Source organism: Pristiophorus japonicus, chromosome 8 (genome assembly GCF_044704955.1).
Source record: "Pristiophorus japonicus isolate sPriJap1 chromosome 8, sPriJap1.hap1, whole genome shotgun sequence".
NCBI lineage: Eukaryota > Metazoa > Chordata > Chondrichthyes > Pristiophoridae > Pristiophorus > Pristiophorus japonicus.
Genome location: NC_091984.1, coordinates 87,164,846 through 87,192,149, shown reverse-complemented (window position 1 = coordinate 87,192,149; position 27,304 = coordinate 87,164,846). Strand labels below are relative to the sequence as shown.

The 27,304-nt window shown below is 43.5% G+C and overlaps 1 protein-coding gene across 1 annotated transcript in view; it reads left to right on the top strand.

Annotated features, from left to right (window-relative positions):
* Positions 1 to 27,304, top strand: part of sgip1a (SH3GL interacting endocytic adaptor 1a) — a 250,115-nt gene that overhangs the window by 49,976 nt on the left and 172,835 nt on the right. The window contains exon 2 of the mRNA XM_070886140.1: positions 24,789 to 24,852. Within this exon, the coding sequence (XP_070742241.1) occupies positions 24,789 to 24,852 (64 nt within the window). The remainder of the gene's footprint in view (positions 1 to 24,788; positions 24,853 to 27,304) is intronic.

Genomic DNA, 27,304 nt, shown 5'->3' with positions numbered 1-27,304 from the left:
GATTGCCTTCTGCAGGATGACCATGGTGTCCGCAGTGAGCAGCTTGTGAAGAAGGCTCTCGTGGCCGATTCCAATAACGAAAATGTCCCGCAGCGATTCGGTGAGGTGGTCGCCAAAATCACACGGTGCAGCCAATCATCTGAGGTCTGCAGCATATTTTGCGATTTCTTGGCTTTCGGGCTGCAGGTGGGTGTAGAATCGGTGTCTGGCTGTGAGGATGCTCTCTTTAAGTTTGAGCTGTTCCTGTATCATCGTTATGAGCTCTGCATATGTTTTGGTTGTTGTCTTTTCTGGGGCTAGCAAGTCCCTGACGAGGCCATAGACAGTGGGCCCACAACTGCTGAGCAGGATGGCTCTGTGCTTATCAGCCAGCAGGGTCGGTGTGTCTCCAGCCAGGTCGATCGCAAGGAAAAAATATTCGAGCCTTTCCACAAAGGCCTCCCAATCTTCCCCATCGGCAAATTGTTGAAACATGACAAGGTTAGCCATTTTTCGTGTGAAAATTCGCAATCTCGTCGCCAGTTATTGTATCTGTAAGCTCTCTAGTAATGACTCCACGAGGCAAGGTATTGTACTTAAACTGTGGCGACTTTAGTCCATTTATTACAGCTCCTGAGTGAGGGTACAGTATGGTGAGCTCCCTTTTATACTTGGTTACCTGTCGTGACCCCTTGGTCTCCACCAGTTGCACCCTCTGGTGGTACAAGCATATTGTATACAGTGTGAAGGTACATTCAGTAGTCTTATGTAACTGTACATTGAGTGTACAGGGAGTATACTTATATTATATATACACAACATCATCATAGGCAGTCCCTCGGAGTCGAGGAAGACTTGCTTCCACTCCTAAAATGAGTTCTTTGGTGGCTGAACAGTCCAACATGAGAGCCACAGACCCTGTCATAGGTGGGACAGATATTCATTGGAAGAAAGGGGGGTGGCACTGATTTACCACACAATCATTCCACTGCCTGTGCCTGAACTCTTCACACTCGCAGCGTTGAGATTCGAAGAGCTCGGCACCCTTCCAGATGCACTTTCTCCACCTAGGGCGGTCTTCGGCCAGGGACTCCCAGGTGTCAGTGGTGATGTTGCACTTCACCAAAGATCCACCTGCTTTCAAGTTTTAGCTTATGTCTACATGTTTTTAAATATTTAATTATATTACATTTTAAAAGGTTGCTGTTCATATTGAAATATGAAAAAAAAGATCAAAAAACGGATTTTATTTTTGTTAAATCTGTTTCGATAATTGAGGGTTAAGACTATGAACAGTGAATAATTGCCACCATCTGTTCAGTGGAATAAATAGTTTTGTTTTACCGATATATTTTACTTATAAAAGTTTCACATCGTATGAAGATGAATTTAAAAAAAATCTTTGTGAGAAACAGTCATGTGTCAGATTGGTATTCTAACACTCAGACACAGGTTTGTGATGTCGCTATTTTCAACATAGTGAATTGGTGATCTCTGTGTCAGAATGGGGAAGTGTAAAGCATCAGTAAGGAGCTTCCTGAAGGAATACAGAGAAAATAGGAAAATGAGTGGTACTAGAGGCAAAGGGCTGGAAACAATTCATCCTATTTTAGCTTAAGTGCAAGGAAGAAGAAGTTATGATGAAACTTAATAACTGCACCTTCAGTATTATATCCAATATCAGGAGGTCCAATCAATTTTTCTTTAATTATTCTTTTGTACTTATCAAGAAGGGATATGTCAGTGCTGTCGAATGAAACCCTTTTCTAATTTGGGCACCCAGCGTCGGCCTTGTGCGCTCTTCCCCTCACCCCGCCTCCTCCTCAATGCAGCGCAGTTAAATAGAGAGTAAAGATCCTGCTATTCTGCCCAACAACTTGTCCTAACCTATTGCACCACTGTGATATTTACATTTACCATTTCATCTAGCACTGTCTGAGAAAGATTGAAATTGGGTGTCAAATGATGGTCATTTTGTTCTGTGTACCCATTCATTTCACTTAAGGCTTCTACAGCTATCAGAGAGAGATTTTCATTCCCTAAATCTGAGATACATTTGAAGCAATGTCCCAGAGCTGAAAGGTCGCTGTACCATCTGGATCTTCTCTGTATTAACATTTTTAAAGTGAATCCATGGTAGATGAAAGAGTGCTTTTATTCTGAGTCCAGAAGGCCTTATGACTGAGAAATGACTGTTGTCAGTCAGTCACAAAGGTTTTATCTGTTGCTCAAATAGATAATAAGAATTTATTTTCTCTTGTGTCCATGTTTTCTCTGGTGTTCCAAGTGATGCCAAAAATAATGGCACCAAACAAATACTTTATTCAGTAACACACTAAAAACTTCTATGCAGTTGGAAAGGCTGCCGCGGAGGGAACGGTCTCCTCGGAATGCTAAAAGGGGAGGGATGAGGAAGTTGTGTTTCGTGCTGGCATCGCGCTGGAGGTAGTGGAAATGGCGGAGGATGATCCCATTGAACGTAGGGTGGTGGAGTGGAAGGTGAGGACAAGGGGACCCCTATGGTGGTTCTTGGAGGGAGGGGAAGGGGTGAGGACGGAAATGCAGAAAATGGGACGGACACAGTTGTGAGGCCTGCCACCCATGGTGGACAGGAATCCTCAGTCTGAGGAAAAAGGAAGACATTTCGGAAGCACTAAAATTAATACCTTCTTCTCACAATGGGCTCAATTTTACTCCAAAAATTCTTTCAGCGTACTTGAAGAGTTACGCCCGATTTTTTTGTGTGCCAAGTACGCCCAAAAAAAAATGTTGTAAGTTTCCCCGTTGAATCTCTTCATTTTGGCATGGCCTAACCCGAGGGGGTGTCTCTCTCTCTCTCTCTCTGTCTCTCTGTCTCTCTGTCTCTGTCTCTCTGTCTCTCTCTCTGTCTCTGTGTGAACCGGGGACTCAGAATGAAACCGGACAGCCTTCCTGTGTGTGGGGACTGAGAATGGGACTGGACAGCTTTCGGGCGGGGTTGGAGGTAAGTTGCTGCTCTGTGTTTTTCAATTCTTTCAGTGTGTTCGGGCATCTGCTGCACCACTTTCCTTACCACTTGCCGATTTCCTTAACTCCAGGGAAGGTTTTTCAGGACAGGCCACATATGCCGGCCTAACCAGAACTGGAGTAACTCTCAGCTGGCCAAACTTCCCTAAATGGCCAGAAGTGGCATAGGTGGCTGGTTACGCCCCTTTTGGCTGAAAATAAAACTGACTTAAAAAATTCGTAACTAACTGAGTTACGCTGGTGCAAATTGATTGGGGAAACTGGGGTTTTTAAGTTGGCCCAGAAAAAGCAGCCTGCTCCAAAAGAAACTGGGGAAAATTGAGCCCATTATACCTACCGTGCATCTTCCATAAAACTGAATTAATTTCATTCTTTACATTAAGCAATCAAACATTCATTGTTGAATAAAAGAACAAGCATCAGTATATTACAATAGAAAATAATTTTAAAAAGTGAAGTCACCAATGCACAAAAGTCACGGGGGGCGAAATTGCCCCATGCCCCAATTGGAGCCGGTAACCTTCCGGGGTGAGGAATTATAGCGCCTGGCATGAAAGTCCCACCCCCAGTGCTGAATTGGGACCGCCCCTCAAAGGAAGCAGAGTGCCATCTTTGACTCTCCGCTTCTTGTAGCGGCGGGTCCCGGGACGCTGAGATATTCCGTGTAGCACCGATGGATTACAACGCCCCTCCTCTTCGATTAAGGGGGAGGGCTGCTGCACACTTGTGTAGGCCCTTTGGTGGCCACCAGGGCAGCGTGAGACCGGGTCAGCAGCCCGGTATCCAAAACAGAGTGCCGGGCTGCATGATGGCGGCCCGAACCACGCTAGAGCCATCATCGTCGGCCGACCCGAGAGTTGGCCGACAAACAAAGATGGGAGTCCGGCGAGCTGGCACCCACCCCTTTAAGGAGCGCCCCGAGAGCGCAAGTCTACCAGCTTCGCGACTGGGGGGCGGTAAGGGGTCGCCACGCACGGTGATGATGTCATTGCCGGTTACGTGGCAGCCTTGGGCACTACTAGCAGGCATGGTGCCGTCGGGTCAGCACCTCCGCAAACTCCTGGGCAATTTTCCCGGAGCTTATAGCACTCCCCCTCCCCGGGCAAAAACTGCTTTGCCTTGCCCCCCCCAGAGGCGCTAATGGGGCTATAAAAAGTGGCAATTTTGCCCCCCGTACTCCTTTAATTCAGAGAATAAACTGCACAATCATATTTTAAATATTTTTCAATTGGTAACATTGAAATAATAGATGAAACAAAACAGTGATTAACAAGATTTTCCTCCCTGCACATGACAATCTCACCACCTCTACGAGTATGTTTTCTATATTCCTTATCGGCCAGTCCCTTTGGTTTCTGCTGTTAGAACATGGGGTGAAATCCATGCTGATAATTTTCGCAAAAAAGCTGATGTAAGTGCAAAATGAAATTCCCTGCTTTTTATTCACACCAACCTTAGGTAAAATTATTAACCCCAATTTTACAGCCCAAGGGGCTGTTTGCATGTCAGCTGGTGAATATGCTAAATCTTCATATATGGAGGCAAAGAGCTGTGTCATGATTTGACATTAACGTTTCTTGCTTTCAAAATTCAAATTTGCAGGAAGCAAAATTAGGCAATTTGTACCCTGGAAACTATGGAGAAAATTTCTTCTTAAAATTTAAAATAACTTCTGGAAATAAGCAAAGACAGCAAAAAGACTATTATATCTAAATCCGCTGCATCCCGCTAGAGGAATTTGTATAAGTTGCACTTGTACTTCCGGCACCATTCACCTGGAATAGGCCAAACCAGCACATGAGATTGTGGAAGTTCAAGCACAAGTAATGTTCAGCGCAAAGCAAATTTGTTCTGTGCTGGTTTCAAAAACATGGAGTTAGAAGACGGCCCCGCCCACAAAACTGGCCATGTCCCCAGATTGAATTAATCAGTATGGTGAGTTTCCACTAATTGCGACTGTTTGCAACCCTTTGAAAAGGCTCTTAAAATTAAGCTAGTTTTTTTAGGTGCAAAGGCGCTAATAGGCATCTTTTAAAAGATTTAAGTATTTAAAAATATTTAATTTACTAAGAAACTGACACCAATGGAACTTGTAAATGGATTCTGTGTAGTTTTTAAAATCACTTTCATTTAATTTAAATTGGGTTACACACAGGCAGTGGAGGACATACTCTAATGATTAAGGAACAGCATAATTCAATCAAGCAGAGTCAGCATGGTTTTATGAAAGGGAAATCATGTTTGATAAATTTGCTGGAGTATTTTGAGGATGTAACGAGCAGGGTGGATAAGGGGGAACCAGTGGATGTGGTGTATTTGGATTTCTAGAAGGCATTTGATAAGGTGCTATATAAAGGGTTACTGCACAAGATAAAAGTTTATGGGATATTAGCATGGATGGAGGATTGGCTAACTAACAGAAAACAGAGAGTCGGGATAAATGGGTCATTTTTCGATTGACAAACATTGACTAGTGGGGTGTCGCAGGGATTGGTTCTGGGGCTTCAACTATTTACAATCTATATTAATGACTTGGATGACGGGACCTAGTGTAATGTAGCCAAGTTTGCTGATGATACAAAGATGGGTGGGAAAGCAAATCGAGGAGGAAGACACAAGAAATTTGCAAAGGGATATAGACAGGCTAAGTGAGTGGGCAAAATTTGGCAGATGGAGTATAATGTGGGAAAATGTGACTTTGGCAGAAAAATAAAAAAGCAAATTATAATTTAAACGGAAAAAAATTGCAAAGTGCTGCAGTACAGAGGGACCTGGGGGTCCTTGCGCATGAAACAGAAAAAGTGAGTATGCAGGTGTAGCAAGTAATCAGGAAGGCAAATGGAATGTTGGCCTTTATTGCAAGAGGGATAGAGTATAAAAGCAGAGAAGTCCTGTACAGGGTATTGGTGAGGCCACACCTAGAGTACTGCATACAGTTTTGGTCTCTGTATTTAAGAAAGGATATAATTGCATTGGAGGCTGTCCAGAGAAGGTTCACTAAGGTGATTCCGGACATGAGGGGGTTGACTTATGAAGATAGGTTGAGTAGGTTGGGCCTATACTGATTGGAGTTCCAAAGAATGAGAGATGATCTCATCGAAACATATAAGATAATGAGGGGGTTCGACAAGGTGGATGCAGAGAGGATATTTCCACTCATATGGGAAACTAAAACTAGGGGGCATAGTCTTGGAATAAGGGGTCGCCCATTTAAAACTGAGATGAGGAGGAATTTCTTCTCTCAGAGGGTTGTAAATGTGTGGAATTCTCTGCCCCAGAGAGCTGTGGAGATTGCATCATTGAATATATTTAAGGCGGAGATAGACAGATTTTTGAGCGATAAATGAATAAAGGGTTATGGGGAGCGGGCAGGGAAGTGGTGCTGAGTCAAATCAGCCATGATCTTATTAAATGGCGGAGCAGGCTTGAGGGGCCAAATGGTCTACTCCTGCTCCTACTTCTTATGTTCTTATGTATACTTATTTTTTGTGATAAACCTATTTTCAGCTGCATTAGTAAAACTGCACCAGATTACTAATCCTAAATATATCAAGGAATATGTTTTAATGCAAGGGAAAAAAAAACTTGTGTTCCAAAACACTGCCCGATTGCGCTGGTTCATGGAACATTTTAGGTTTGTGATTATACAATTGAGTTTGAGCGGAGACTTGAACAATAACTTCACTTCAAAAAATGAGTGCAATTTTGAGCGCCATTTGCGCCAGGATTGTCAGTTGCGCCCAAAACATAACTCTACCCAAATCTCTCCCTTATTCCTGCAACTGGACTAGATGGGCCATACCTACAAATACAGCCAGGAACTGTCCATGTGCGGAATGAGGTTTGTACACTTGACAGTGACATTGGCTGCCTTGACCTGTTTTAATCACATTTTATGTATTAATAAAACACATCATTTGGGTTTGGGTTTACTTTCAATACAGATTGAAAGAGCGGAAAAAGATCAACTGTTTTGCACCCAGTTATCGAGGAGATCCAGACACTGTTCCATTTTAAAAGGTTGTTTTGTTTTAAAAGATAAAATTCCTTTTGCACAACTGTTTACAATAGATATGGAAAAATAAATATTTAATCCAGGTTGCATCTTGAAATCCGGAAATGCTAGTGGCAGAGCTGTCAGTCCCATAAGAAATTATTTTAATAGGTATGATTTTCAATTAACATGACTGTTTAAACATAGGTTTTCAGAAGTTTAATGCTTTATTGGATACATTATCATAATTTACACGTTCTAGACACGGGAGAGAGTGCAAGGATTTCCTCTTGAAAGGAGTAGTTAGAGGGAAGTGTTTCGTCTGTGTGGCCTAACTTTATACAATAAATGTAATAGTGTTTGCAAACTGTGGACAAGTGTCATGGGATCAGACATCACATGATCAAACCTCTAGGAGGAGTGCGAACAACCAGAGCTGACAACCTTATTCCTGAAACCGGCGGGGATAACCAACAGGTGCCAAGGTGCCAAACGTCATAAAAATCTCGTGCCAATTGAAATAAGAATGTTCTCTATTTGCTGACTTATGGCAAAAAGGCTGGGGAAAAAGGTGTTGGATATGCAGAACTATTCACAAGAATATACATAAATATCCCTTTAAATCCTATTGTAGATTGCATCTTCAGAATAATACTTGCCAAAGTTCCATATTGTAGGTATTACATTTAAATAGAAAATCCTACCAGGTTATTTTTAAATTAGTTGAGACAATGTAGGGTCACCCATCCTTTAGATTTGCACTACAGTTTTGGAATGGTTAAGGAGACATTGCTTGTATTGTAATACGGATACAGAGAATGAATCATGTATCCTTCAGGACTGAAAGTGATTACTAATGTAGGAAGATCAGGATAATTAGGGAGAAAGTAGAATAATTCATACTCCCACTTTAAGAAAAGAAAAAAAATGTTTTCTTTACCATTATCCTGGATTATGGTCTTAATCCTTGAGTAAATATTCAATTATGTTCTTTGTTGGTAATTAGCATTAAGCCATAGTTGGAAATAAGTGCCATACTGTATCTACAATGCTAATATAATGGCATTGTTTTACATTTATTTTTGCAACAAAATGGTGTCCCCAGCCCATTCCATCTGTACTGAGAAACTGGTCCGTTTGTACCAGGGCTTGTTTGAGAAAGCACTATTACTGAATTATTTGTATTTATTAGGGCTTCCAATAACTGAGTGAAATCAATGATGAAAAGTTTTGAGAGACTTTTCTCCACTACAGGCTTTAGCAATGTGTTTTTTGTTAATTTGGCGACTCTAGCACAGATACTCGTGTCTTGCAGCAGAAAGACGACAGGATTGATTTTAATTGGGAACTGGAACTATGGATGCAGGGGCCAAAGTGGGCAGTGAACAGTTCCTGGCAGGAATGGTAACATAGTAGTTATGTTATTGGATTAGTAATCAGAGATCTGGACTAATGATCCAGAGACATGAGTTCAAATCCCACCACATGGAATTTAAATTTAGTTAACTAAATAAATCTGGAACAAAAAGCTAATATTGGTAATGGTGACCATGAAACTACTGGATTGTTGTAAAACCCCACCTGGCTCACTAATGTATTTTATGACTCCAAACCAACAGCAATGTGGTTGATTCTTAAATGCCCTCTGAAATGGCCTAGCAAACCACTCAATTGTATAGGGATGGGCAATAAATGCTGGGCTTGCCAATGACGCCCACAGCCCATGACTTAAAAAAAAAAGCCCCTCCAGAACATGATGTCGGAGATAGTTTAGCTATTGTCCAAATGCTCCAACACTGACTCCTGCCTGAAGCCAGTGGAAATAATGTCACTGCTGTTGTGTATGGAGGAAGAGTCAGACTGAACACTGTGAGCTCAAAGTAAAGTGTGACCTTAGTCTTTTATTGCAGGTCTCCAGAGTGTCTCTCCAACCTGTGAAGCCTCCTTAAATACCTGTGCTACCAAGGGATTATGGGATCCCTTCAGACTCCAGGGGATGAGCCCTCTGGTGGCTGTACAGAGTAAATATAAGTTTACATATATAACAACTGCGGTGGGCCGGGAGTCAATAATCGGGGACAGGCTGCCGCCAAGGACCCACAGAAACAATCCCCAGCAAGTGGGGGGGGGGGGCGGGGCCAAGGAAGGTGCAAGCTACTCCTGTTCCTCCTGGCCCACAAGGATACCTTTGAAAAGTAAAGAAAAAATATTTGGCTCTGCCTCTTCTAGCCTGGATTAGGCCTGCCACCAGCCTTTGTGACAGGTTTGAAACCAGGCAGCCTGTGATTAAAATGATGTGCCCATCTTGATAAGTGATTTAAATTATGTACCCATTCCGCAGGGGCGGGCAGACTTCCTCTGCCTGAATTGAGGCTAGTTAGGATGGGTGGCTGGAACCCTTTTGGAATGCGGCACGAACTCACCGGAATCTGTACATGCCGAGCAAAGGGGCTCTAAGCTTTGGAACTCCCTCCCTAAACCTCTCTACCTCTCTCACCTCCTTTAAGATGCTCCTTAAAACCGATCTCTTTGACCAAGCTTTTGGTCATCTGTCCTAATATTTCCTTATGTGGCTCGGTGTCAAATGCAAGTTGTTTATGCAGGGGGATGGAAGGGGGTGGGGGGGAAAGATATTAACTTCCTCTTTAAGCTTGTCAGGGAGAATTCTCAATGCAACGGTGCCAATCTGGAAAATTTTCAAGGAAGCATCATTATGTGTACCAAGGAATATATTCTACCAAATGACTGCCGTTGACATGAAGAATACAATTAAAAGATGGAATTCTCCCTTCCTATATCCTCCTTAAGATGTCCACTGACACATCCTAATAGTGGTCCTCTGTGAAGTCTTTGAATTCCACCCTGAAGGTTGACAGATAGCATTCTTTTATTTGTTTTTAGTGTGCCAAGTAGTAATCTCCATATTGCTCCTGGTGCCACAAGCTAGTGAGTATAGAAATAGTGCAGAAGAGTGCGTGGCTGGGGAGATGGTGCAGGAGGGAGATCTTTAGATTTCTGGGACATTGGGAACAATTCTGGGGGAGGTGGAACCTATACAGGCCAGACGGATTGCACCTCAACAGGCCTGGAACCAATATCCTCGCGGGAGGTTGCTAGTGCTGTTGAGGAGGGTTTAAACTAATTTAATGGGGATGGGCACCAGAATGTAGCATTAGAAAGGAGAAACTAGGTGCCCAAAGGATTGGGAGAGACGGATAGCACTAGAGCAAGAAATAGTATGGTATTAGGTGGAGTCAGACTGAAAGAGAATACAAGAAGGTCTGAGGTAGGTTTACAGTGCAGGTATGTAAACACACGAAGTGTGGTAAATAAGGTTGGTGAGCTGCAGGCGCAAATAGCCACATGGCAATATGATGTCATGGCAATAACGGAGACCTGGCTCAAAAAAGGGCAGGATTGGTTACTAAATATTCCTGGATATAAGGTGTTCAGGAAAGATAGAGAAGGAAAGAAAGATGCTGGGTTGGAATTATTGATTAAGGATAATATTACGGTGCTGGAGAGAGAGGATTTTCTGGAGGAGTCAAGGACAGAATCTGTTTGGCTAGAGTTAAGAAACAATAGAGGTGTCATTAAACTACTAGATGTATTCTATAGGCCACCAACTAGTGGAAAGGATATAGAGGAGCAAACTTACAGGGAAATTAGGGAGAGGTGCAAGAACTATAGAGTAGTGATACTGGGGGCCTTCAATTATCCTAATATAGGCTGGGATAGTAATAATATAAAGGGCAGAGAGGGAGATGAATTTCTGAAGGCTGTTCAGTAGAAACTTCTTGATCAGTATGTTTCCGGCCCAATGAGGAACGAGGCATTGCTGGATCTGGTGCTGGGGAATGAGGTGGGTCAAGTAGAGCAACTGTCAATAGGGGAACATTTAGGGAACAGTGATCATAGTATCATAACATTTCGATTAGCTATGGAAAAGGACAAGGAACAATCTTGAGTAAAAATACTTAATTGGAGTAGGGCCAATTTCAATGGGATGAGAACGGATCTGGCCCAGGTAAATTGGAATCAAAGATTGACAGGCAAAACTATAATCAAACAATGGGCTGCCTTTAAAGAGGAGATAGTTTGGGTACAGTTGAGGTACATTCCCATGAGGGGGAAAAGATAGTAAGATGAAGCAGAAAAAAGAGGCGTATGACAGATGTCAGATTGAGAATACAAGTGAGAACCAGGCTGAATATAGAAAGTTCAGAGGGGAAGTGAAAAAGGAAATAAGAGGGGCAAAGAGACAGCATGATAACAGATTGACAGCTAACATAAAAGGGAATCCAAAAGTCTTCTACAGGCATATAAATAGTAAATGGGTATTAAGAGAAAGGGTGGGATCGATTAGGGACCAGAAAGAAGAACTACGCATGGAGGCAGAGGGCATGGGTGAGGTACTAAATGAGTACTTTGCATCTGTCTTTACCAAGGAAGAAGATACTGCCAAAGTCCGAGTGAAAGAAGAGGTAGTAGATATACTGAATGGGCTAAAAATTGATAAAGAGGAGGTACTAGAAAGGCTGGCTGTACTTAAAGTAGATATGTCCCCAGGACCAGATGGGATTCATTCTAGGATGCTGAGGGAAGTAAAAGTGGAAATTGCGGCGGTACTGGCCATAACCTTCCAATCCTCCTTAGATATAGGGGTGGTGCCAGAGGACTGAAGAATTGCAAATGTTACAGCCCTGTTCAAAAAAGGGTACAAGGATAAACCCAGCAACTACAGGCCGGTCAGTTTAACTCCAGTGGTGGGGAAGCTTTTAGAAATAATAATCTGGGACAAAATTAACAGTCACTTGGACAAGTATGGATTAATTAGGGAAAACCAGCACGGATTTGTTAAAGGAAAATCGTGTTTACCTAACTTGATTGAGTTTTATGATGAGGTAACAGAGAGGGTTGATGAGGACAATGTGGTTGATGTGGTGTACATGGACTTTCAAAAGGGGTTTGATAAAGTGCCACATAATAGGCATGCCAGCAAAGTTGAAGCCCATGGAATAAAAGGGACTGTGGCAGCATAGATCCGAAATTGGTTAAGTAACAGGAAATAGAGAGTAGTGGTGAACCGTTGTTTATCTGTCTGGAGGAAGGTGTTCCCCAGGGATCGGTACTCGGACTACTGCTTTTCTTGATATATATTAATGACTTGGACTTGGGTGTACAGGGCACAATTTCAAAATTTGCAGATGACACAAACCTTGGAAGTATAATGAACAGTGAGGAGGATAGCGATAGACTTGAAGAGGACATAAACAGGATGGTGGAATGGGTGGACATGTTGCAGATGAAATTTAACGCAGAAAAGTGTGAAGTGATACATTTTGGTATTAAGAATGAGGAGAGGCAATATAAATTAAAGGGTACAATTCTAAAGGGGGTGCATGAACAGAGAGACCTGGGGGTATATGTACTCAAATCATTGAAGGTGGCAGGACAGGTTGAGAAAATGGTTAAATAGGCATACGGAATTCTGGGCTTTATAAATAGAGGCATAGAGTACAAAAGCAAGGAAGTTATGATGAACCTTTATACAACACTTTATAAAGAGTTTGATCTCAACTGGAGTATTATGTCCAAATTGGAGCACCATACTTTAGGAAGGACATGAAGGCCTTAGAGAGGGAGCAGAAAATATTCATAAGAGTGGTTCCAGGATGAGTGCCTTCAGTTATGTGGATGGACCGCAGAAGCTGGGATTGTTCCTGTTATATATGTAAACTTGTATTTACTCTGTACAGCCACCAGAGGGCTCATCCCCTAGAGTCCCAAGGGATCGCATAAAAGACTAAGGTCAGACTTTACTTTGAGCTCACAGTGTTCTTTCTCCATACACTACAACTGGCGGCGAGATATAGATAGCGAACCCAAAGATGCAGAGAACAGTGGGCATCCTAGAGAAATTCTTGGAGGGAGATGATTGGGAAACTTTTGTGGAGTGACTCGACCAATACTCCATGGCCAACGAGCTAGAAGGGGGAGAGAGCGCTGCCAAATGAAGGTCGATCCTCCTCACCGTCTGTGGGGCACCAACGTATGGCCTCATGAAGAATCTGCTCACCCCAGCGAAACCCACAGAGAAATCATACGACGATTTGTGCACACTGGTCCGAGAGCATTTGAACCTGAAGAAAAATGTCTGATAGCGAAGTACTGGTTCTACAAAAGGTCTGAAGGCCAGGAAGTGGCGTGTTATGTTGCCGAGCTAAGACGCCTTGCAGGACATTGCGAATTTGAAGGACATTTGGAGTACATGCTCAGAGACTTTTTCATACTTGGCATTGGCCATGAAAGCATACTTCGCAATCTTCTCACTGTACCGACCCCAACCTTGAGTAAGACCATAGCGACAATAGCCCAGGCGTTCATTGCCACCAGTGACAATACGAAGCAAATCTCTCAACACACAAGTGCTGCTACAAGTACTGTGAACAAAGTGATGTTGTTTTCGAATCATAACATACAGGGCAGGTCATACATATCTGCAGCTACACGTCCGCAGATGTCTCAGAGTCCACCATCAAGGGTGATGAATGCAAGGCCATTAACACCTTGTTGGCGCAGCTTGTTGGGGGTGATCAATCATCGTTTCCATTCATGCCGACTCAAAGAGTACGTTTGCAAGGGCTGTGGAACAATGGGACACCTCCAACAAATGTGCAGGCGAGCTGCAAAGCCCTGTTAAACCTGCAAACCACCATGTTGCAAAGGAGGACAGATCCACAGAGAATCACGATGAACCAGAGCCTCAGATCGAGGAGGCAGAGGTACATGGGGTGCACACATTCACCACGAATTGTCCCCCGATAATATTGAATGTTGAACTAAATGGACTCCCGGTGTCAATGGAGCTGGATATGGGCGCGAGCCAGTCCATCATGGGCAAAAAGACTTTCGAAATGTTGTGGTGCAACAAGGCCTCAAGGCCAGTCTTAACTCCAGTTCGCACAAAACTAAGAACTTACACGAAAGAACTGATTCCTGTAATCGGCAGTGCTACCGTAAAGGTCTCCTACGATGGAGCGGTGCAGAAGCTACCACTCTGCCGGGCAATGGTCCCATGCTGCTCGGCAGGAGCCGGCTGGGAAAGATATGCTGGAACTGGGATGACATCCGAGCGCTATTGCCCGCTGACGACACTTCGTGTGCCTAGGTCTTAAACAAATTTCCTTCACTGTTCGAACCAGGCATCAGGAAATTCCAAGGAGCAAAAGCGCAGAACCACCTAATTCTGGGGGCACGACCCATCCATCACAAGGCGAGAGCAGTACCGTACATGATGAGAGAAAGCGTAGAGATCGAGCTAGACTGGCTGCAAAGAGAGGGCATCATTTCCCCGATCGAGTTCAACGAGTGGGCCAGCCCGATCGTTCCAGTCCTCAAGGGAGATGGTACCGTCAGAATCTGTGGCAATTACAAAGTAACTATCAATTGTTTCTCCCTGCAGGACCAATACACACTATCAAAGGCCGACGACCTCCTAGCAACACTGGCGGGAAGAAAGACGTTCACGAAGCTGGATCTGACTTCAGCCTACATGATGCAGGAACTGGAGGAATCATCGAAGGCCCTCACCTGCATCAACACGCACAAAGCTCTTTTTGTTTATAACAGATGCCCGTTTGGAATCCGATCGGCGGCGGCGATATTCCAGATAAACATGGAAAGTTTACTGAAGTCGGTCCCGCACACCGTGGTCTTCCAGGACGACATCTTGGTCAGAGGTCGGAACACAGTCGAGCACCTGCAGAACCTGGAGGAGGTTCTTAGTCGACTCAACCGCGTGGGGCGTTTTCCTGGTACCGGAAGTGGAGTTCCTGGGAAGGAGGATTGCGGCGGACGGCATCAGGCCCACCAACGCGAAGATGGAGGCAATCGAGAATGCACCGAGGCCACAGAACATGATGGAGCTGCGGTCGTTTCTGGGACTCCTGAACTACTTTGGTAACTTCTTACCGGGTCTCAGCACACTGTTAGAACCACTGCATATCTTACTACGAAAAGGAGACGAATGGGTTTGGGGCAAAAGCCAAGAAAATGCCTTTGTAAAAGCGAGAAAATTGTTAAGCTCAAACAAATTGCTTGTGTTGTATGATCCATGTAAGCGTTAGATACTAGCATGTGATGCGTCATCATGTGACATCGGGTGTGTATTGCAACAAGCTAATGATTTCGGGAAACTGCAACCGGTTGCTTATGCATCCAGGAGTCTGTCTAAGACCGAGAGAGCCTACGGCATGATTGAGAAAGAAGCGTTAGCGTGTGTCTATGGGGTAAAGAAAATGCATCAATACCTGTTTGGGCTAAAATTCGAATTGGAAACTGACCAAAAGCCACTTATATCCCTGTTTTCCGAGAGTAAAGGGATAAATACCAACGCATCGGCCCGCATCCAGAGATGGGCGCTCACATTGTCCGTATACAAGTACACCATCCGCCACAGGCCAGGCACTGAAAACTGCGCCGATGCTCTCAGTAGGCTGCCATTGCCCACCGCGGGGGTGGAAATGGCGCAGCCCGCAGATCTAGCCATATTATGGGAGCATTTGAGAGTGAGCAATCACCCGTCACTGCCCGGCAGATCAGAACCTGGACAAGCCAGGACCCCTTATTATCTCTAGTCAAAAGCTGTGTGCTTCACGGGAGCTGGTCCAGTGTCCCAGTGGAAATGCAGGAAGAGATAAAGCCATTCCAGCGGCGCAAAGATGAAATGTCTATACAGGCAGACTGCCTTCTGTGTGGCAATCGAGTAGTGGTCCCCAAGAAAGGCAGAGACACCTTCATCAATGACCTCCACAGTACCCACCCAGGCATCGTAATGATGAAAGCGATAGCCAGATCTCACGTGTGGTGGCTCGATAATGATGCGGACTTAGAGTCCTGCGTTCACAGATCTCGCAGTTAAGCAATGCACGCAGGGAGGCGCCACTAAGTTTATGGTCTTGGCCCTCCAAACCGTGGTCTAGAGTACACGTTGACTATGCAGGCCCATTCTTGGGTAAAATGTTCCTTGTGGTTGTAGACGCATACTCCAAGTGGATTGAAAATGAGATAATGTCGGCTAGCATGTCCGCTGCCACTACTGAAAGCCTGCGGGCCATGTTTGCCACACACGGCCTACCCGATGTCCTGGTGAGCGACAATAGGCCATGTTTTACCAGTGCTGAGTTCAAAGAATTCATGACCCATAATGGGATCAAACATGTCACATCTGCCCCGTTTAAACCAGTGTCCAATGGTCAGGCAGAGAAAGCAGTGCAAACCATCAAGCAAGGCTTGAAGAGGGTAACTGAAGGCTCACTGCAGACTCACCTATCCCGAGTCCTGCTTAGCTACCGCACGAGACCCCACTCACTGACTGGGATCCCACCTGCTGAACTGCTCATGAAAAGAGCACTTAGACAAGGCTCTCATTAGTTCATCCTGATCTACATGAACAGGTAGAGAGCAGGCGGCTTCAACAAAATGCATACCATGATAGCGCAAATGTGTCACGCGGGATTGAAATCAATGATCCTGTATTTGCATTCAATTATGGACAAGGTCCCAAGTGGCTTCCTGGCACTGTCGTGGTCAAAGAGGGGAGCAGGGTGTTTCGGGTCAAACTTTCAAATGGACTCATTCACCGGAAACACTTGGACCAAATTAAACTCAGATTCACTGACCATCCTGAGCAATCCACCTTGGACCCTACCTTTTTTGATCCCCCAACATACACACCAGTGGCAACCGGCACACGGTTGACCACGAAGCAGAACCCATCATCCACAGCAGCCCAGCATGGCCCAACACACCAGGCAGCCCAGCAAGGCCAGCTGCACAGCAGCCAAGCGAGGGCCCAACAAATGATTCAACAATACCAGCTTTCACACCGAGACGATCAACCAGGGCAAGAAGGGCCCCAGATCGACTCACATTGTAAATAGTTACACTATTGACTTTGGGGGGAGTGTTGTTATATATGTAAACTTGTATTTACTCTGTACAGCCACCAGAGCGCTCACCTGGAGTCCCAAGGGATCCCATAATCCCTTGGGAGCACAGGTATTTAAGGAGGTTTCACAGGTTGGAAAGGCACTGTGGAGACCTGCAATACAAGACTAAGGTTGCTCTTTACTTTGAGCTCACAGTTTTCAGTCTAACTCTTTCTCCATACACTACAGTTCCTCTGAGAGCAGAGAAGGTTGAGAGGAGATTTGATAGAGGTCTTCAAAATGATATCACGTCTGGACAGAGTAGATGGAGAGAAACTTTTCCCATTGGCTGAAGGGTCGAGAACCAGAGGACACAGATTTACGGTGATTGGCAGAAGAGCCAAAGGTGACATGAGAAAACTGTTTTACGCAGTGAGTGGTTATGATCTGGAATGCACTGCCTGAATGAGTGGTGGAGGCAGATTCAATTGTGGCTTGCACAGAGTTGGCATGGGCTCGACAAGCTGAATGCCCTCCTTCTGTGCTGTAACCATTCTATGATTCTATGATATAGATTTTTGTTGACCTTTCCTTCTGTTAACTTTAACCTGAAGTGTCTTGCCGACTCCAATCAATGCACTGCAATACATGTTACATTTTCAAGATCAAGAATCTACTTCAATTGAAACTGCAGTGATAGTTGGTACCTACACGAGAGAGATGAACTGATGAGCAGAGGATGAGTACATTTGACAAACATAATACTGAGGATGCTGTAAATCTGAAATCAAAGCAGAATATGCTGAAAATCCTCAACAGATCAGGCAGCATCCGTGGAGAAAGAAACAAAGTTAACATTTCAGGTTGATTTCCTAATATCCAGTCCGAATATTAACTCTGTTTCTCTCTCCACAGATGCTGCCTGACCTGCTGAGTATTTCTAGCATTTACTGTTGTTATATTAGTATATTTAAACCTGGTGGACTTACTTTTGTGTTAAACAGACTCGTTGGTGTTGTCATTGGCTTTTTTTATTGAGAGGCCTAAGTTAAGAGCCAAGACCTATAATGCAACATAACACCAAGGTAGGGTAGGAGAGAAGATGAGGTGAAATAAAGAGTTGGAGACCAATCTTTGGCTTCAATAACTGTTGACTGTAGGTGGAAGGGATGACTGAAGGGCATAAAGACTTTCACAGTTTTGACATTTTATAATTGAGTTAGAGTAAGACACGATCTAATGAGTCATGATAAAGTAAGGAATAGCAAGTAGGGAATATAGCTTTATTTTGAACTTCAGAGAAATGAGGGAAATGTTCACAGGAGTAATGATGCTGGTAATACTGACAACATAGAGAGGTAGCCTTGGTTATCTTCTCTTACTGTTTATCAACTAATCCCTTGTATAATGCCAAATAGCAATATTTCAATATTTGATAAAATAATTGCATCAATATTTGATTTTTTTTAAATTCATAACAGATTTTAAAAACTATAGCAATCACATCAGAACAAAGTGGGAAAAATAAGCAGTCAGGTTACCTTTTTAGTTGATTTTCAAGGTATTGCTCATAGCGACATTTTTTTAACCTGTATCTCTGTCTTGTAACTATATCCCAACTTTTCTCCCACTCTATCATTGGGGGGAATTTTAACTTTTGTTGCTGGCAAAAATGGGCGATAGCAAATAGACCTACAGTTTTACATCCCTCCCAATTTTCATCCGGCAATAAGTTAAAACTACCCCCATGATTTGTTGCCCCTCTCCGTTTTCCACTCTTTCAGGCCACTTTCTTGTGCTTTTGTGTGTGCTTCTCACAGGTTCTCTCATTGTCACATATTCTTATCCCCCTGCTACTCTCTCTCTCTCTTTGACTCATTCATTAATTTTCCTATCTTTCATTTCTCTTTCTCACATATCTCATTTGCATTCTTACTCTCTACGTCTCTGTGTCTGCCCGTTCATTCTAACTGTCCGCATCGCTTCCTTATTTTCTCTTTCTCATTTTTTCTGATTCCAACTCATTTCATTTCTTTGAGGTCAGACTGGAGGTCCCACGTTTATTCCCCACCCCTCCCTTCCATACAGGAAAGGAGAACTGCCACTCAGATTACTATCTGTTCCTGAGCTTCTCCATGCATGCCACTGCGATACACCATCTCCTTAAGATGCCCACTGACCTGTCTAATTGAGATTAGTGGCCCTCTGTGAAGTCTTTAAATTCCTCCCTTACTTTTGACAGTTAGCATTGTCCAAGTGAGTCAAAGCCAGCCTTCACTGCTTCTTGGATTTTGGACCCCGAAGTATCTATGACAACAATGTTGAGCATTCATGAGACATTCCTATTGTTACATTTATGGCAAGCTTTATAAAGGTTGTCACTGGTCTTGCACCCTGCTAAATGTCAGATTTTAGTGCAGGCAATTGTTCAGCCATCTCTTGCACTATTGTGTATGTGGAGCCAAGTGTCTATTCAATATGTATTGTAACACCTTCTGTCGGAAAATGGTCTGTATTCCAAGGCAACTCACAAATGGCATTCAGTATGCCAGACCTTTGCATTGTAGCTGCTGCCCTCAGAACCTCTTCTAAACCTTAAACACCAGTGACCTGTGCTTCACGCAGTGCTACCTCATCCTCCTCACTAAATAATAGTGTTTGTATCTGGTGCACTACTTGTTGCAAGTGTGGTGATGACAATTGTATGATGAATGTTCTCCATGGTTGAGCACTGGATTCTCTACGGATGAGATAATATTAGTTCCTGAGAACATTTACCTGTTTGGATATTGTGATTTTAGTGTGCAAACACTTGTGCGGTGCATGAACATTTTGATGTAATACATAATGAAAAGCATAGAACAAATGATTAATATGGTACATACCAGCTAGTCCACATTCGCCTCCAACTTCTGAGGTGAAATGCCTTCAAGAGACACCTCCTGTATTAAAGCAAAATACCACAGGTGCTGGAAATCTGAAATAAAAACAGAAAATGCTGGAAATATTCAGCAGGTCAGGCTGTGGAGAGAGAAACAGAGTTAGCGCTTCTGGTCGATGACCTTTCGTCAGAACTGACAGAATTTTCTGTTTCTACCTCCTGTATTAACTCCATCATTCTTTATTTGTATGTAGAATAGTACCACATTCCTTGCTAAATATTAACATGGTGCCTCTTGGAGACATGATCCATAGCCATTGGAACAACTCCCAAAAGTATGCTGACAATACACAACTCTACCTTTCCGCCACCTCTCTCGACCTCCCACCTCCCTCTGTGCTGTCGGACTGCTTGTTTCATAGCTAGCTTTGGATGAGCTGCAATTTGCAACTCGCCAAAGGTTCTCTAGCAGCATCTCACAAATCTGCAGCCTCCACCACCTAGAAGGTCCAGGGCAGCAGGTGCATGGGAACAGCATCACCTTCAAATTCCCCTCTAAATCACTCACCATCCTGAAATGACCATATATCGCCATTCCTTCATTGTCGTGTGGTCAAAATCCTGACACTCCCTACCTAACGGTATTGTGGGAGCCCCTTCAACACACGGACTGCAGTGGTTCAAAAAGAAGGTTCACCATCACCTTCTCGAGGGCAACTAGGAATGGACAATAAATGGCAGCTTTGCCGACAACACCTACATCCTGAGAATTAACTTTTTTAAATTTCTGCAGTTAAACATTGGAAAGACTGAAGCCATTACCTTAAGCCTGAGGTACCTGTGGCACCGATTCCATCCCCCTCCCCAGAAATTTTCTGAGGCTGAACCAGACTGTTCACAACCTCGGCATTCTATTCAATCCTGAGCTGAGCTTCCGACCCCGTATATTCTCCATCATATAGACAGCATAATTTTACCTCCATAACATCACCTGTCTCTGACCTGCCTCAGCCCATCTACTGTTGAATCCCTCATTCATGCCTTTATCAACGCTAGATGTGACTATTACAATACCCTCCTGGCCGGTTTCCCACTCACCACCCTCTATAAATTTTAGCTTATCCAAATCTTTGCTGCCCATATCCCATCCCACAACAAGTCCCACTCATTCATCAACCCTGTACTTGTTGATCTGCATCAGTTCCCAATCCCTCAACACTTCCAATTTAAAATGATTATTCTTAGTTAAAATCCCTTCATGGCCTTGATCCTCCCTAACTCTAACTTCCTCCAGAGACCCCCCCCCCCCACCCCCCCACCATAACCCACCCTCGCTACAACCGTCCATTCCTCTGACTCTGGTCTATTGTGGCTTCCCTTCGCCCTGCTATTGCCGGCCGTGCCTTCACCTGTCTAGGCCCCATGCACTGGAATTTCCTCCCTTAAACTCTCTGCCTTTCCACCTCACTCTCCTCCTTTAAGGCGTCTCTAAAAAGCCGCCTCTTTGATTCAACCCTTTGGTGACGCCTGCTAATACCTCCTTTATCTTTGTGTCCATCTTTAGCTGATTACACCTTTGTGAAGCGCCTTGGGGCTTTTTTCTACATTAATGGCACTATATCACTATGTTGATAACAATTCTTAGTGATTATTGTTTTTCTTACACATATATAGAGTAAGTTCCACTTACTCTACATATGCTTACCTTGCTTTCTGTTCCTTTAAACTCATAATACTTCTTCTGCATCTCTTCCCTGTTGAGCTCCTGTCAACCGAGGATGTGGTGTACTGCAATGCTCTTTCTACACTATGCTGCAGATTATGGGTCATCACCTCCATGTCTCAAATAATTCATTACTCTTCTCAAAAAGCCAGTCAATTAGGACTTTCATATCATGATTAAAGAAGTGTGCTTGCTTTGATTTTAAATGTGCCTTTTTCAAAAATGTTGAATGCCTCACAGCTAGGTGAACTAAATATGTGTCATTTATATGGCTCAGTACTAAAGTAGATGCATGAGAAGTGTGAAAGGAACATTACTGCAGGGGCGTTCTGGTTGGTCAGTTTTCTTTCGTTCCTGTAATAGATTGATATTGCATGAAGTCATCTGCAGCAAAATTGCACAGCACCATTTTTTTGCCTTGTAAAAAGCAATAAAGAAGGACACAAAGGGCTAGAAATTTGGTATCGCCCGCTTTGAGGTGGTGACGCCACCGGGACGCTACCTTTAGTGCTGGGCAATGTTTACCGCCTCAAAGTGAGATATTCAGTTGTATCACCCTCAAGAGGAGAGTGGTGCGCTAAGAGAAGCGTTCCACATTCTTCCTCAGGTACTAACAGAGCAATAGTGCAGGAGGCCGACTCAATTTTTGGCGCTAGGATGCCGGCATCCTAGTCCCTAAAGATGCAAAAACAATCCTGTTGAAAAATTCAATAAACCTCACCCACAGTTCCCCACTACTGCAACAAATAAATAAAACTTAAAAGTGAAATTTCAGCACTTACCTTGCACTCCGGGATCGTCGCTGGAGGTGCTTCGTGCCCCGTTAACGCCAACCAACCGAATTTCTAGCCCAAACTTGTTTGCAAAAGAGGAAAATATTGTAAGTGAATTTGCAATTCATCTAGTAGTACAATAATTGTAAGAACAATCTACTTGGTCTCCTTATGGTCCAGTTATTAAGCACATTGTGAATCTAGAAATGCCCAAAATCTAATTCTTGTGTTGGCCTCAACCAAAATGGTAGTGAGGGTGCTACCACAAGCCTCATTCCTCTGGATGAGTGAGGGGATAAAAATATGTTTCTGAACCGCAAGAAAAGTCCGCACTTACCTGTTGTCTCCGGAGCTTTGGACTCTTGCTGTCGTGGGCCTGCAGACGAACACCTGCGTAAAGGCCCACGCATCCCAAGGGTGCATGCGGTTCGTAAGTCTCCCTGGGATCACGTGGGCCCGGTCAACCAATGACAAAGCAGGATTCCTATTATGCTTATGGGGATTCCCCAGAAGCATAATAGAAATCAGCTAATAAATAATCACAGGTTCAAAATTAATTAAAATACTCTTTCATTAAACATTTAAAATAAAACATTGAGCATGTGTGGACATCAGGTGAAGGTATATTGAATTTAGTAGTGATGGCCTCACAGCCAAATAGATTGCCAACATTCACTGTCTAGAAGAAGAATGGTCACTTGTGAAAGTTGCTAGATGAAAGTGGAGCTTGTGGCTTTGGGAAAGATAATGGCTGGGATTTTACAGGGCTTATGACGGTCAGTGCACAGTGATGCGCATGAGCGAAAACCAGAACTTGCGATCTGTCAAGTTTCTCCTTGACAGACCGTACCCATCCGCTGGAAATTCACTTTTGCTGCCGCAGATTTGGGCTATTTCTCCAACTGCTGCTGAACGAATACCCACCAAACCCTTACACCTGGTAAAAGCGTAAGGCCTGCTTTTACCAGCTTAAGGGTTTAAATAAATGTTAAAAAAATATTTTAAATAATTTAAACATTCACTTACATTTAAAATGAGTTGAGGTTAATTTTGTCTCAGTTAAAAATATTTACATTTATTTTTCAAATCATTTAATTTTTATTTTAGATGTTTAATGAGAGGGTATTTTAATTAATTTTGAACCTGTGATTATTTATTTTTATTTCAGTGTTGTGAAATTGTATTTAATAAGAACATAAGAACATAAGAAATAGGAGCAGGAGTAGGCCATAAGGCCCCTCGAGCCTGCTCCGCGATTTAATACGATCATGGCTGATCCGATCATGGACTCAGGTCCACTTCCCTGCCCGCTCTCCATAACCCCTTATTAACTTATTGTTTAAGAAACTGTCTATTTCTGTCTTAAATGTATTCAATATCCCAGCTTCCACAGCTTTCTGGGGCAGCGAATTCCACAGATCCACAGCCCTCTGAGAGAAGAAATTTCTCCTCATCTCAGTTTTAAATAGGCAGCCCCTTATTCTAAGATTATGCCCTCTAGTTCTAGGCTCCCCTATCAGTGGAAACATCCTCTCTGCATTCACCTTGTCAAGCACCCTCATAATCTTATACGTTTCAATAAGATCACCTCTCATTCTTCTGAATTCCAATGAGTAGAGGCCCAACCTACTCAACCTTTCCTCATAAGTCAACCCCCTCATCTCCAGAATCAACCTTGTGAACCTTCTCTGAACTGCCTCCAAAGCAAGTATATCCTTTCGTAATATGGAAACCAAAACTGTACACAGTATTCCAGGTGTGGACTCACCAATACCCTGTACAACTGTAGCAAGACTTCCTTGCTTTTATACTCCATCTCCTTTGCAATAAAGGCCAAGATTCCATTGGCCTTCCTGATCACTTGCTGTACCAGCATACTAATCTTTTGTGTTTCGTGTACAAGTACTGGTTGTACAACCAACTCTTTATTAGCTGATTTCTATTATGCTTCTGGGGAATCCGCTTTGTCATTGGTTGACCGGTCCCACATGGTCCCAGGGAGACTTGCGAACCTCATGCGCCCCTGGGATGCGAGGGCCTGTACGCAGGTGTTCGTCTGCAGGCCCAGGACTGCAAGAGTCCGAAGCTCCGGAGACAACAGATAAGTGCGGAGATTTCTTGCGGTTCGGAGGCATAAATGGGCGGCAAGTCTCCGACCACAATTTCCAGGCCACTGCCTCCATGAGAGAAAGAGAAAAAGTTGTAGAGAGAAAAAAAGTGCTATTTTCAATTTCCAGAAGCAGTTAACTTTATAAGTAATTTCATAGGCACACTTGCTTTTTCTTACCGAATTCTTCAGAATTTGCATCCATCAATCTGATCTATAAAGTGTAACGTCAATGAACCAGACCGCGAGCTTGTATAGAACCTTCTCACTAGATGTTGCTCTTTGATTTTGACTGAAAAGCACAAATTCCCATTAATCCCTACTTACAAGATGTTCTGATATTTGAAATTTTTTTAAAACGCAGACTAAGATATTTTATTTTTACCTCAACAGGATTGAAAAAGCGTACAAGGAAGGCTTTTGGTATACGGAAGAAAGAAAAAGACACTGATTCGACGTAAGTGTTCAATCTAAATAACAATTTTCTGTTGCTGGGTTTACTTGATGTGTTGTGGGATAAATCAAGATTTGTCTGTCAATGGACAATTGTTTCAATCAGTTGAAGGGGAGAAAGTCTGGTGAATATGAAATGTTATAAAGAGAGACATCTGTACATTTATCAATGTTTTTCAGTCACCTCTTACCCTGTTTCACACGGTGACTGGAGGCTGCCTAGTTGCCGATCTTGATACTGTAACATAAAGTTCTACATTGGCATCATGAATGAGGATGGTGGTTATGGGAAGTTTCCTTCATTTTTCTACATTAAAGGTGCTATAAAAATTGAACTTGTTGCTGTTGTTAATTACTCACTGGAGCTGAAATCCATGATGTCACAGTAGAATCATGCCTGCTTCAAGGCTGCCAATAGTCAGAAGTTCAGAGCATGCAACCAGCTCTTTGTAACATGCATAATTATTGAACAATTTACCCAGCTTTGTTACCCGATTTAATTAAGGTACCAGGAGTTATATTTTTCCTCCAGCAGGAATGATCGTGTCATCATTAAATGGGTGTGCAGGATTTGGACAGTTAGGACATATCAATCTCATAGGTTTCTGCTCTTACTGCTTGCTGTGCACTTTCCTCAGTGCATTGTCTCTCAGGGTTCTTAGCTCTCACACACTGGTGGAGATTTAGAATCCTCCCACCCAATGGGAACAGGAACGTACTGCCCTGATAATGGTAGTGTATTACTTATTGCTCCATTCCCGCCGACAGTATGCCTGACATTATATCACAAGTGCCTACAGCTGGGCAGCTGGAGCACTTGCCCGGTTTAAGCAGTAGGCCTTTTTAATATACATATCACAATACTATGATGTACATAGGACCCCAATGACCATTTTAGAACTCAACTGGGTGGAGATTGTGCCATGTGGATGAGTGCCATGCACATTCCACATAGTTTCAGTTGACGGTCCTGCCTAAGAGGAGTCCAAAGGTAAGGGTTTATTTATTTTTATGGGGCCAGGAGGAGCAGGCATACTCCTCTGAGCTCAATAAAAACCGCTGCCACACCACTTCCCCCCTCAAGAATGAAATCCACTCAGAGGGAAAAGCTACCTCATTGTGTGCCATAATGTATAATAATAAGGATGTTGCTATACAGCAATCGGTTTTCTGTGTTTCAGGCAGAGATCCTGCTGAATGTTAAATCCACCTGAGTGTTAAAATTGTTCATTAAAAGTGGGTGTTAAAGGCCAGCAGCATTATTGTATATAGGAACTTAGGATCAGAAGTAGGCCCTCGAGTCTGTTCCACCATTCAATTAGGTCATGGCTGATCTGTATCCAAACTCCATTTACCTGCCTTTGATCCATATCCCTTGATAACCTTGCCAAATAAAAAGTCTGTCGATCTCAGTCGTGAAGATTTCAACTGACCCAGCATCCATAGCCTCCTGGGGATGAGAATTCCTGATTAAACTCCCCTTTGTGTGGAAAAGGTGCTTCCTGATTTCACTCCTGAATGGCCTAGCTGTAATGCTATGATTATGTCCCCTTGTTTTTGATTCTCCCACAAGGATCTCTGCATCTACTCGAATGCTTTTATCATTTTAAACACCTCAATTAGATCAACCTTCTAAACTCAGGGGAATAAAAATCAAGTTTATGCAAATTGTTCTCATAAGTTAACCCTTTAAGCCCTGGTATAATTCTGGTGAATATAGAAACATAGAAAATAGGTTCAGGAGTAGGCCATTCGGCCCTTCGAGCCTGCACCGCCATTCAATAAGATCACGGCTGATCATTCCCTCAGTACCCCTTTCCCGCTTTCTCTCCATACCCCTTGATCCCCTTAGCCGTAAAGGCCATATCTAACTCCCTCTTGAATATATCCAATGAACTGGCATCAACAACTCTCTGCGGCAGGGAATTCCATAGGTTAACAACTCTCTGAGTGAAGAAGTTTCTCCTCATCTCAGTTCTAACTGGCCTACCCCTTATCCTAAGATTATGTCCCCTGGTTCTGGACTATCCCAACATTGGGAACATTCTTCCCGCATCTAACCTGTCCAGTCCCGTCAGAATCGTATATGTTTCTATGAGATCCCCTCTCATCCTTCTAAACTCCAGTGAATAAAGGCCCAGTTGATCCAGTCTCTTCTCTTATGACAGTCCAGCCATCCCTGGAATCAGTCTGGTGAACCTTCGCTGCACTCCCTCAATAGCAAGAACATCCTTCCTCAGATTAGGAGACCAAAACTGAACACAATATTCCAGGTGAGGCCTCACTAAGGCCCTGTACAACTGCAGTAAGACCTTCCTGCTCCTGTATTCTAATCTCCTAGCTATGAAGGCCAACATACCATTTGCCTTCTTCACCGCCTGCTGTACCTGTATGCCCATTTTCAGTGACTGATGAACCATGGCACCCAGGTCTCGTTGCACCTCCCCTTTCCCTAA